Raw genomic sequence first — 13,814 nt, 5'->3', positions numbered from 1 at the left:
ATTTCTACCTTCCAATCTTCTTTTTTTAAATACACATTAAAAAAGAATTCTAAAAAATATAACAAACATAGTTCTTTATCAAGAACTAGAACTTAACTGTCTCTGGCTTATTATTTATTTCTTAGAAGATACATTTATCCCCTCATTTTCAGAAAAGAATGCTGCTTTGTTTCACCCCCATCATCCACAAATTATTCATTGATTCTTTTTTCTAAATCTGTAATTGAGACCAGATGATCTTTAGAATTCCCCCAAAAAGTTAAATATAGCAAACTGTGCTAAGAATAGGTAGGTCTTCCTCCTACTCAATCTGTGATGTTTACTTGAATAGTTTCTTCTGCTTTTGGGGGGGGGGGGGGAAGGGGCTATTTCTTTGTTTTTAAAGTAGCCTCCATGCCCAATGTGGGGCTTGAATTCACAAAACTAACATCAAGAGTCAGATTCTCTACCAACTGAGACAGCCAGGCATCCAAAATAGCTTCTTGTTGTTGTTGTTGTTTTAATATTGCTTACTTTTTTGGTACAAGCTGAGGAGATGCCCATAGTCTGTACCTGTGCCAAGGTCATTCACAAAGTGCTATGTGATAACACACCCTCTGGCGTGCTGGCTCTCCACCTCAAACTCTACATTAGATATACTTTGCATAACCTTCACATACAAGTTCAGTCATTCTATCTGTAGGTAAATTTAAAATCAGACTAGTACCTCTGTCTCTGCTCTAAGAAAAATTACTTTTACTCCCTCTGAAACTGTTGTCTCTAATAGTAATATTTAATTGGTACTTGGAAACCAAGGTAAGAGGAGAAAAATGTATGTCTATTAAGAGGTGATTTAACAATGTTTGACTTCAAGGGTCTAGTTGATGACTTTGATAAACATCACTATCAGGTTATACTTGACTTTGGGAAAGTTAACAACAAATTGGCTCATCATTGTTTAGGCTGAAACCACTGTGGCATTTTTCTCTTTTCATAAGATCTATTCCATTTATTTCATTGCTATATAGTATAGGAAAAAAACACCCCCACCTCCAAAATAAAAACAAACAAGAAAACTACACTTAAAGTATTGCTTTTTATAAACTAGGATACCCACTATTTTTGAATTTATGGTTTATTTATACATTTATTCAAGTAAGCATCTATAAGAGGCATGATACAGTGGAAAAGAAATGTGCCCTAGAATTAAAAAATAATTTTGTTAAATGACCTAATTCAATCACTTAGGGACAGTTTGGCTTAGGGCAAATTACTTAAGTCTCTTTCTCAAAAATTCTACTGAAATAAAGAAAAGAATAATATCCACCTTGTAGAGCTGCTTTTAAAATTGTTGAAAGAAAACTACAGGTCTAAAATGGCATCACTTAGGTTAAGGCCTTAAATCGGTAAATCAAGACTTAATACGGAACTTAATTACAGTTCCAACCCCTCAGAAAGGTAACCTTTAATCAGTCAACATGAAAATTTCCTAGTGAGCACTAGGAAATACTGACAGATCCCTTCTGTTCCCCTTAGGAGAGTAACCTCACCTAAAACAATGGATTCTTTGCTAATAATTTCCTTTTTTCCACTCCCTCTCTACCTTTTTTTAGGTTTTAAAACCTTTCCTTTTCTACAGCCCTTTGGAGCTCCCCTCCACTTGCTAGAGAGGATGCTGCCCAATTCATGAATCCATTAATAAAATCAATGTTTTTTTTAAAGGGTGCCTGAGGGGTTTAATTGGTTCAGAGCCCAGCTCCTGGGGCGCCTGGGTGGCTCAGTGTGTTGGGCCTCTGCCTTCAGGTCAGGTCATGATCCCGGGTTCCTGGGATGGAGCCCTACATCGGGCTCTCTGCTCGGCAGGGAGCCTGCTTACCCCCTCTCTCTCTGCCTGTCTCTCTTCCTACTTGTGATCTCTGTCTATCAAATAAATAAATAAATAAAATCTTAAAAAAAAAAAAAAGTCCAGCTCCTGATTTCAGCTCACGTCATAATCTCATGATCATGGAGTTGTGAGATCGAGTCCTGCATCAGGCTTTGTGCGGGATGTGAAAGCAGCTTAAGATTCTCTCTCATACACCCTCTCCCTCTTAGAAAATAGCTCTTTAAAATTCACTTAGTTGAAGTTTTGTTAGAGAATTAAGTGAAATAACACATTTTTTAAAATACCTAGTATAATGCCCAACAAAATTCAGGCACTTACCTTCCTTCTTCTTACTGACCTAGACAATGAGATAAATTTGAAGTACAAAGAAGAAACTTAAAGGAAGAAATAAGATAGATTAGATAGATCCCAAACAACAACGCTAGACAGGGGCTTAAGTGCTAAAGTGAAGTAGATAAGGCTTCTCATAGATTGACGTAATCATTTTTTTTTAAAGATTTTATTTATTTATTTGAAAGACAGAAACCACAAGTAGGCGGAGAAGCAGGCAGAGAGAGAGGAGGAAGCAGGATCCCTGCCGAGCAGAGAGCCCGATGCGGGGCTCGATCCCAGGACCCTGGGATCATGACCTGAGCCGAAGGCAGAGGCTTTAACCCACTGAGCCACCCAGGCGCCCCGATGTAATCATTTTTAAACATGGTCTCAATCTATTATCAAGACTTACTCAATCATTTATTCATTTTTTTATTCAATTTATTAACACCTCTTAAGAGTTCCAGGCACAGTTACTACCTTCAAGGAATTTACAATATACTAGGGAAGACGAACATGTAACAAATAATTATAGTGCTGCGTTTTGGCTTTTTTGTTTTAAAGATTTTATTTATTTATTTGATAGAGCACAAGCAGGGAGAGCAGCAGGAAGAGGGAGAGAGAGAAGGCAGGGCTCCATCTCAGTACCCTGGGATCATGACCTGAGCCGAAGGCAGACACTTAATTGACTGAACCACCCAGGTGCCCCAGGTTTTGGCATTTTAAGAAGTTAAGCACTGCAGAGGTTCCAAAATAAAAGACAGCTACTTTCCTTCCCTGAAGCACAGAATCCCATCTTAAGTTAGCTTAAGAAGGAAATAATGGTTTTATTTAAATCTAGTTTCTATTTTTAATAAAAAATACATCCACAGGATTGAAAATTCAAAGCACAAAAACTGGTATATGGAGTAGGACATATGGCTCCTCCCTCCATCTTTACTCATTTCACTAACTTCTCAGTGTGCCCCTAGACCACAGCATTCCTCTACAGAGGAAGCCAACATCATCAGTTTCTTATACATTTTTCCATTTATAGATATATATATATTTTCCAGTGAATTGAGAAGCAAATATGTATATTTCACCCTTTTGTACAAATAGGCATGTTATACCTCATTTTTTTCATTTGAAATATGTCATCCAACTTGCTGCCTATCAGTATATAAACAACTTCTTTATTCTTCATTCTATTTCCATAGATATTTGAAATTCCATCACATGCATAACACAATTTACTGAACTGATTTGCAATTACAAATTAGCGATGACTGAATGTAATAGGTTATTGTACATGTGTGCAGAATACATCCATGAAAGAAATCCCACAAGTGTTGCTTGGCCAATTTTTCTATGTTTTGCTAACACAATGAGAGCATTTCATATATCCAATAATTAGAATCTAGACATCTCCAAACTAATCTCTCCTATGCTCAGGTTTGGTTTCATCCTCTCTTAATTCAGCAGCTTCATTCAACACAGGGATCCTGCCCTTATCACTTCAACAAATATCCCTTGAGTGCCAGGTAATTGTTCTAGGCATTGGGGACATTACAGTGAATAAAACAAATCTTCTTCCTCTGAGGGAACTTCCTAGCAGGGAGTTTCTCTATAGCCCTCTAGGAAAGGAAGACACACAAAAATACAACATAGGGGCATTGATGGCTCAGTAAGTTAAGCATCTGCCTTCAGCTCAGGTCATGATCTCAGGGTCCTGGGATCGAGCCTCGCATCAGGCTCCCTGCTCAGCACCGAATCTACTTCTCCCCCTCCTTCCTGTTCATGCTCTCTTTCACTAACTCTGCCTCTCTCAAATAAATAAAATATTTAAAAAAAAATACAACAACATAGATAATTATATTAGACAGTGCTAAGGAGAAAAACAGTAAAACAGAGAAGGGAAATGTGAAATGCTAGAGGTGCTAAGATGGAAGAAAGACCTGAAGGCATATGGGGAGCTTTGGGAGAAGTGGGTACTGGACCAGGCAGAACCAGCAGCGACATGGGTCATGGGTTTGCCCAGAGTCAGGGGCAGCGGGCCGGAAGTAGCAAATGCACCTGGGCCATCAGGTGTAGGGTACTTGAGGAACTGAAAGAGTAACAGGTCAGAGAGAGTGGAGCTAGGGCGGAGAACAGAAACCAATTTCAACCAGAAGGAACACGTAAGAACAGAAAAGATTCTGCCTTCTACATGAACAAAAGATTCCATGCAATCCAGGGACCAATGGACAAGGACTGGAAAGCCAAGTCACATAATTCATTTAAAGTTATCAATTTCTCATTTGCATTGGCAGTAACTTTAATTGCTAGGATTACACACAGCCTTTTATAAAAAATATATTAGTAAATTTTGATTATCAAGGATTATATCATAGTTAGAGATTTGCTTTCTAAAGATTATCCCATTGCAGGCAGATTGTTTATTGCCAAGCACCCATCTGTTTTCATTTTAGTACTAATTTTTTCATCCTCATAGTCGTTTCCCTGAGAAGTTTCGGGGGTGGTGTAGGAGGTAGTAATGGTTATGATTATCTTGATGGAAGTACAGTTTATACTACAAAAGCTGTAATTCATTTCAATTCCTCTTTTGGAATCGAAATTGATAGGTACAATTCTCTCAGTATTCCAAGCAATTGCCAAGAAACTACCTAACTTTTCTCTTTATTGCTTTAAATCTTTATTTGTCACTTTCTCACCACCTCTCTCTCTACCTTCTGCAGCCTGACTCCTAGTCCTTCTACGTCACCAAACCTGCTCTCATGAAAGTTTTCTTTATCCGGATCCTTCTAGAACTCATCATTGCCTTTGACATTTATGACCGTGCCCTTATACTTGGATGGTTCTCAAAACTCATATTTTATGACAATATTCATTAGCAGTCAAATGAGAGGAAAAGGCACCCAATGGAAATAAAGATTGGAGGGTTAATATACATATGAGAAATTTTTTATTTTAAAAAACCAAGAGCCTTTGAAGTCATTTAGGCCAATGCCCTCATTTTATAGATGAAATAATGAGGTACAGAAAATGTATCAGTTAAGAAGACTTTGGTTGCCAGTAATAGAAAACAGAGACTTGATTTGGCTTAAACAACAAGGAAGCATACTCTCCTACATAACATGGGGGCCAGGCACAGTATCCATGTTCTCCTCTGTGACGCCTGTGGCCGTGCCACCTTCCACGCGTCAGCTTCAACTTCAGATTGTAAGCAGAATCCCTCAGCACTTTCAGGACTTAGTCAGAGTCCTGATTGTTGTGGGAGGTAGGGGAGGAAGAGGGGAGAGCATGCATCTTTTTTGAGTCTCTTTTCAGAAGCAAAGAAACCTGATCAAGAAGCCCTAGGAAGACTTTTTCTCTTATCACCTCCCCATTCTAAAGCCATCACTGGCAAGAGAAATGGGATTCTCAGGCTGGTTTGGTTCAAGCCTTGGACTAAGCTTGGGGTAGAATGAATGCTGGGGAATCAAAATTAAATAAATTGGTCATAATCACAATACAACTTGTAGATCTAAGAGATTCTTTACATTTGTCCTACTACATTTGTCAGAATTTGCTTGGTCCCACTCATTAACACTGGATTCAACTCTTCTCTCTTCTTGCAAACTTCTCTGGGGTGCTCACTTGGTTTTTTTGTAATTATCTTGTGCTTCTGAGGAGTCAGCATAAAGTAATGGTAAGCACTGACTTTAGAGATAAACTACCGGGGTTCAAATACAGGTCCCACCACTTCTAACTGTATGTGCCACCTTAGGCATGTCATTCAGTCTCCTTCTTCATCTATAAAAGGGGAAGGTAATAGAACCCACCTCACAGAGAGGTTGTGAGAATTAAACCAGTCACAATACAAAAAGTGATGAGCACAACGCCTGTTACACAGTAAATCCTATATAAGCGTGTGCTATTATTATTAAAGGGCATCTGCTGCTTCTCCCTGCCCAGCAGCCTTTCCCCTTCTTTTTTTTTTTTAAAGATTTATTTATTTATTTGACAGAGAGAGAACACAAGCAGGCAGAGAGGCAGGCAGAGAGAGAGGAGGAAGCAGGCCTCCTGCTGAGCAGAGAGCCCGACGCGGGGCTCGATCCCAGGACTCTGGGATCATCACCTGAGCCGAAGGCAGAGGCTTTAACCCACTGAGCCACCCAGGTGCCCGCCTTTTCCCTTCTTTTGATAAATGTTTCCATTTTCCTTTGACGAACTACCCCTTCACCAGGCTATACAATCTTGGCATAATTCTCAACCAGTATGAACTGCTCCCAGTCACCCCTGGGCAGAGCGTGGGCACAAAGCCTAAGTGAGGCCAATCTCACATTTTCCCTTAGAATCTGAAGCTTAAACAGAATGACTCATGACCAAAAAGAGTTAAAATTCAGTCTCTCAGATGTCAAGGCCTTGAAGAGGTTTTTCCTAAATTCTAGACCCCTGGAACTATGTTGATCTTTCCAAAATCCGATTAAGAGTCCTTCCTTTAAAAGAAAAAAAAAAAAAGTTCTTCCTTTGATTGTGTCAGCTATCTAATCTCTTTAATAAACTCTATTTTTGCTGAAATTAGCCAAAATTGATCTGTATTGCCAGTGTAACTGCTATGTTGAGTGAATAGGACTCTCAAAATTAAATCATCAAGTAACTTCATTTTTGTCTCTCACTGTCTCTTTAAATCTATTCATGAGCCTAGCTCCCCTCTGGGCCCTACGGAGATAGCATAGAAGTTTAAGAGCATAGCTCTGAAGCCAAACATTCTGGGCTCAAATTCTAGCCCCATCTCCTGCTAACTACATTATTTAAAGTCTCTTTGCCTCAGTTTCCTTACTGGTAAAATGGGGGGAAAACAACACCTACCTCATTAGGTTATCATAAAACTTAAATGACTTCCCAAATATAAAATGCCTGGAAATGCGCTTGGTACCAGGTTAGTCCTGAAAAACATTACTGCTGATGGCACCGGGGATCTGGAGAGGTAGTCTTTCTTCCTCACACCCCACCCTATCCGGCCCTGACCATTTTTGTTTCCATAACTATGCTCACGTTAGCCCTTCTCTTTTCCTGAATTCTTCAAGACATAATGAGGTCAAGCATCACCACTTCCACAAGGTCCACATTGATCTACATGTGTGGACCTGATCCTGTAGGATTTATAATCTGTAACAGACACCTGGGTCTTGAGTTTATATAATTTCTGTTGTGTTTTGATTGAACCAGTATGTAAAAAGGACTACCCAATATGAAAAGTAGTCCGTGAAGGCAAAAATAATACTTTCTATTATTTTATGTCCTTCATATTACTTAGTTCAAAGAAGGCTCATAGTAAGTCCTTGATAAGTAACTTCTGACGGGCCCTCTGAACAGCTACAAACATCTCCAATCACAATTACTCCCGGGTTTGTATAGCTTCGAGCTCATAGGCCTATGTTTTAGTATATGGACTACCAAAGTGAGCACATGGCCTATGTTTTTCTTGTGTACATAAGTATACAAAAAAGACAGGGTGCAGAACTTTCCATTTTCATCCCACACTGGCCCATACACCTCAGGCACCCAATAAATGTTATGAACTACCTAAAAAAATTAAAAATAAATAAATCTTTTAAAAGCTGAAAAATTTAAGAGCTGAAAACTAATTCCAGATATGATAGGAAATTCCAAATATAATTTGCTACTTTTAAGATTTGAAACTATAATGTGAAATATCTTGTTTTGTTTAAAAACAGAGACATAAAGGAAACAGATACTCAGATAATTTTTCACCTTCTAATACTTTTTTTTTTCTCATAAGAGTTATTGATAAAGGACAGAGTAGAGGAGGTGACTATTGTTAGCTTTTTATTGCCGTGTTTCTGGAGAAATGTTCTTCTATTTTTGAAACTCTGCATAACATGAAGTAATCCATCTTCTTTTTCTGATTTCTCTAAGCATGTGAAAAATACACACAGAAATAAAAACTCCTCTCCTTGATGTCCCAGAGCATATCCTTTACATGTAGAAAGATGGTGCTGGTTCATAGCTTTGTGTGAAAAAGCCCACTGGGAAAAAGAAATTGAGTAAGTCTGGATTCAATTCCATGTGAAACCATCTGAGAAATGGAGATGTATAAACTGATTCACCTAACCAATTCTCAGAACAAACTAATATTACATCTAAATGATATCTCTATAAATGACAATTCCATACTTTTTGGTTCATTGTGGTTTAATCGGTATGGGTTATTTCAAAGTTAGGGGGAAAAATGCTTTTTTCTAAATGTCATCCTCTGTGAATTTTTCAACCAGGCCAACTCGTCATTGTTTCCCTCCTACAGAAACAGCTGGCCTCAGAGAAATAGAAAAGGGAAGAGGGAGAAGGATGAGAGAAGAAAAAAACCTGTATATCTTACTTGGATTGTGCAAGACAGCCTGGGGCGACCATACTCTGATTTTTCTCCTCATTCTGGAGTGCCGTAAGCTCCACCATGTTAACCATCACATCGTTGGTATGGCCTGGAAGCTGGGGCAGAACTGAGATGATCTTCTCTACCAAGTTGTCTCCATGATGTCCAGCGGCTCCTGTTTAAGCAGACAAGACAATATAAACTCACAAAATGGGAGGGAAAAAAATCTGGATTAATGTTTTATAATGGACCTTCTATCAAGAGTAATATATATTTTGTTTCTGTCACATAAATCAATAACACAAGCCTAGCATTTTCCCCTCTGTAATACTAATCAAACAATAACACAAGCCTAGCATTTTCCCCTCTGTAAAACTAACCAATCAACCTGTGCCTTGTGCGTTGGACTTAATGTTCCATGAGGGCAGATGCTGTGTCTGCTCTGTGCTCTGGTTACTACTATATTCCTAGCACCTAGCACAGGGCCTACATATGGTAGGTATCAATAAACATTCTATAAATAAATAAGTAATCAGCATATATTCAGCCAGGAAAAGAGTGTCATTGGAAGATACTGTTGTAAGATTTGACAGCCAAACTTGACTTTACTGATGAAGACATTAAGACCCAGAAGGGCTTAGAGACCGACCAATAATAGCAGATCTTCCCTCTGCTAGAATCCTATCTTTCAGACAAAAGGTTGATATCCAGGATCTATAAAGAACTCCTCAAACTCAACACACACAAAACAGATAATCATATCAAAAAATGGGCAGAAGATATGAACAGACACTTCTCCAATGAAGACATACAAATGGCTATCAGACACATGAAAAAAATGTTCATCATCACTAGCCATCAGGGAGATTCAAATTAAAACCACATTGAGATATCACCTTACAACAGTTAGAATGGCCAAAATTAGCAAGACAGGAAACAATGTGTGTTGGAGAGGATGTGGAGAAAGGGGAACCCTCTTCCACTCTTGGTGGGAATGCAAGTTGGGGCAGCCACTTTGGAGAACAGTGTGGAGATTCCTCAAGAAATTAAAAATAGAGCTTCCCTATGACCCTGCAATTGCACTGCTGGGTATTTACCCCAAAGATACAGATGTAGTGAAAAGAAGAGCCATCTGTACCCCAATGTTTATTGCAGCAATGGCCACGGTCGCCAAACTGTGGAAAGAACCAAGATGCCCTTCAATGGATGAATGGATAAGGAAGATGTGGTACATATACACGATGGAGTATTATGCCTCCATCAGAAAGGATGAATACCCAACTTTTGTAGCAATGTGGACAGGACTGGAAGAGATTATGCTGAGTGAAATAAGTCAAGCAGAGAGAGTCAAGTATCATATGGTTTCACTTATTTGTGGAGCATAACAGAGAATATGGAGGACATGGGGAGATGGAGAGGAGAAGGTTGAGGGAAATTGGAAGGGCAGATGAACTATGAGAGACTATGGACTCTGAAAAACAACCTGAGGGTTTTGAAGGGGCGGGAGGTGGGAGGTTGGGGAACCAGGTGGTGGGTAATAGGGAGGGCACGTATTGCATGGAGCACTGGGTGTGGTGCAAAAACAATGAATACTGTTACGCTGAAAAGAAATTTTTAAAAAAGAATCCTATCTTCAAAATGGCAACTGTTTATCTAGTTCACCCTGAACCCAGCATGTCTAGCAGGCAACTTGGAAGCTAGCTCTCACTAAATATTTGTTAGATTATGGGTAAACTAAACGAATGAATGATAACAGTTTATAATGACAGAAACATTTAGAGTACTTTCTGTGTACCATGCACTGTTCTAGGTACTTCACATGTATTAACTCTTCTAATAACAAATGACTTAGAACCTCAAACTGAAATTCAAGAATAATAACATAGTGTAATATTTTTTCCATGAAACCAAGTTATCTTTCCAAAAACCAACATTGCTCAGGAGACCTCCTTCCAACAATGAGTGGGACTTGGCACATCTTGTTTTGATCCTACCCACTCCAAATCAATCAACCTTTTGTTTCCTGATGTCTATCTCTATCTCTGTTGTTTTTGCCATGTCACATTAATTGGACAGAACTAGGGACAAAACACCAAATCAGACTCCAAGCAATCATTGTCGCCACCACCATGATCTTCATCATAGGAGCTAACATTGAAAGCCTGTGATGAAGCAGGTATTAAGTTTCATACTGCATATTTATTATCCTCTTAATTCTTTTTTTTTTTGCTGTTTTCTTTTTTTTTTCTTTTTTTTTCCCATTTTATTTATTTTTTCAGCGTAACAGTATTCATTGTTTTTGCACAACACCCAGTGCTCCATGCAAAACGTGCCCTCCCCATTACCCACCACCTGTTCCCCCAACCTCCCACCCCTGACCTTAATTCTTACAACAACTCTAATAGATGGGTATTATTGTGCTCATTTATAGAATAGAAGATTCGGTTTAAGTAACTTGCTCCGTATTATATAACTTTGTAAGTTACAGAGCAAGAATTCAAACTCAAACAGCAGAAACTGCCAAAACCACACTATTAGCAACAACAAAAATCAGACCTATTAGAGTGACTTAAGACAGAGCCAACAAGGGCACCTGGATGGCTCAGTCGGTTAAGTGCCTGCCTTTAGCTCAGTTCATGATCCCAGGGTCCTGAAATCAAGTCCCACATCAGGCTCCCTGCTCAGTCAAGAGTCTGCTTCTCTAGCTCTGCTCTCTCCCATTGCCCATTCCTCTGCTCGTGCTCACTCTCTCTCTCATGCAAAAATAAATAAATGAAATCTTTAAAAATTAATTACCAAAAAAAAAAAAAAAGACAGAGACAACATGAGTGCATCTAAGATGATTTCTAGGGGCATCTGGGTGGCTCAGTCATTAAGTGTCTGCCTTCAGCTCAGGTCGTGATCCCAGAGTCCCAGGATCACGCCCCCCATTGAGCTCCCTGCTCGGCGGGAAGTCTGCTTCTCCCTCTCCCACTCCCCCTGTGTTCCCTCTCTCACTGTATTTCTCTCTGTCAAATAAATAAATAAAATCTTTAAGATGACTTCTAATGGTAAAGATGAAAGAGTTCATGTGCCACCAGTCAATTATTCATTTGTTAGGCTTGGAAGGAACCACATCTTATTTCTGCTATGAATGGTTTATGGTTGTCTCCTCAGCACTCAGACTTATAAGCTGCTCTTTAAATACTTGCTGAATGAAAGCCTAGTGACTGGAAGTGTCCTGAGATCCAAATTGGGGTCAGAAGTCTGTAAGTGAATCATACTCTTCAGCCTGGAATGGAAATACTGGGATTACCTCATAGCATCATGAATTTCTCTCTCCACCAGTTCCCTTATGACTCACTAAAAAATTTCATAAATATCCACTCATCACTAAAATAACATTTCTTTGAACTTGGTGCCCAAAGAATAGCTGCTTCAAGTTATTCTTAGTTTTCGATGGCTATTTTTTGACACATGGTACACACAAGTGGTCTATAAATGCTACCATTCCTCCCTAACTTCTTTAGCTCCTAAAGTCTTGCTGCTTTTCACTCCTCCCCCTATGCTAAAGTCAGGGGTTCTTCCTAAGTTCGAGTTCATTAAACCCTCTACAAACTGTTGACTAAGCCAGTCCTCCTGAAACTCTCCCAATATGAGAAGTCAAAACATAGCATACTTATTTTTTATTATGGCTTAAACGTGATAGTTATTTCTGCAGAACCAAAGTATCATTCATATCCTTAAAATATTATATACTAATATTCTAAAAGTTCAAAGGTAGGGCAAAAATTTTTCCGAATTATGGTATATTTATTGAAGCAGTTTTCATATTGTGATTTTCACTTTCTTCTAATTATTTATAGTCTCTAAACACCCTATGATGAACATACATTCTTACTGTAATAAGAATAAAAAATGTTATACATACACACACACAAATATCCCAACATTTTAACAAGGGTTATCTTTAGATAGTAGGATATTTTGGTTGATATAAACTCTACACAACCTTCATTTTTTCTCAATATTTTCTAGGAGTACATGACACTTACCTAATTGGAAAAATAATTAACATTTTATCAGGAACTATTTCTAATATTATATCAGAGAATTAACAAAATGCCAAATTTATATGAATACAATTATTCAACTTCTTAAGATTTAGTCAAAAGGATATGTATAGTTATCATGTTTGATAATGACAGATAAAGCAGATATGCGCTTTCAACTAAGTGTCCTGCTCTTCTAAATACGGTTTTTCCCATCTCTGGCTTTTGAGGGTTCAATATTTATTTTAAAAATTTAATTACTGCCATTTATATGACTCAAACATAGACTAAGAATTTGGGGCCTCTCAATGTAACAGCAACTTCAGATTCTTTTATGAAATGAATAAAATGCTGAAATTTGTACCACATTTAGATTTCCAGAGAGCTTAATTTTTCCTTCATTACAGAAATTTTAAAATATTATTTGAAAAGCTTAAGATTGGAAGTTAGCCAAAATTGTTATTTTAGCCAACAGCAATGTAATCTAGTATGGTCAGAGAATGGTTTATTTCCCAATGCCATCTTTTCCAAGGGAGTGTAGGAAAAAGAAATTGGAGCTGCGGGTCCTAGTGGTCCCATCCTCCACTAGTTCCTTCTGTAATCTGAGATAACTTCCATAAATGTGGTCCCATCTTACCAAGTTAAAACTCTGAGTTGGTCAAATGACACCTAAATATCTCTGAACCTCAAGATTTGAAATCCTAAGGCAACTGCTTCAAGGGCTAAACTTATTTAGTTAATAGCATGAGAAAAGTACCAATCCTGCATAACTTTGTGGATCATATGTGAATGTATATGCTAGTATCATTATCATAAGGCAGGCAACATCGTCACTTGCCTCTTCTCACATAGAATAAAGTGAGAAGCAAGAATTTAGAAGACCTCATTAATACCATATGTTAACTATACTAAAATTAAATTTTATATGTATATATATGGAAAAAAAGGATATGGGTTAAGATGGTAGAGCAGAAGGGGACCCTCTGATTGCCTTGTCCCTCAAACATACCTAGATAAATATCAAAACATTCCAAACACCAAGAAATAGATTGGAATGCTGAGAGAACAAACTGTGAACTAGAGGGAGAAAAGAAGCCACAACATAAAAGGTAAGAGCTGCAAAAATGTGATTCTGGGGAGAAAAGAATCGTGGGTGCTGTGGAGGGAGGGAGCCTTGATCTCAGAGATAGAGAGAGAGAGAGATGGAGAAATTGAAAGCACTGTGCAGGGGATTGCACAAAAAAAACCA

The 13,814-nt window shown here is 38.4% G+C and overlaps 1 protein-coding gene across 1 annotated transcript in view; it reads right to left on the bottom strand.

The window, feature by feature from the left end:
- The window catches only part of SCFD2 (sec1 family domain containing 2), a 442,153-nt gene that overhangs the window by 410,562 nt on the left and 17,777 nt on the right, over positions 1–13,814 (bottom strand). The window contains exon 2 of the mRNA XM_045997260.1: positions 8,541–8,709. Within this exon, the coding sequence (XP_045853216.1) occupies positions 8,541–8,709 (169 nt within the window). The remainder of the gene's footprint in view (positions 1–8,540; positions 8,710–13,814) is intronic.

The sequence above is a fragment of the Meles meles genome, chromosome 2 (genome assembly GCF_922984935.1).
Source record: "Meles meles chromosome 2, mMelMel3.1 paternal haplotype, whole genome shotgun sequence".
NCBI lineage: Eukaryota > Metazoa > Chordata > Mammalia > Carnivora > Mustelidae > Meles > Meles meles.
Note: the sequence above shows the minus strand (reverse complement) of the source record. Positions and strands in the feature narration are given on the sequence as shown.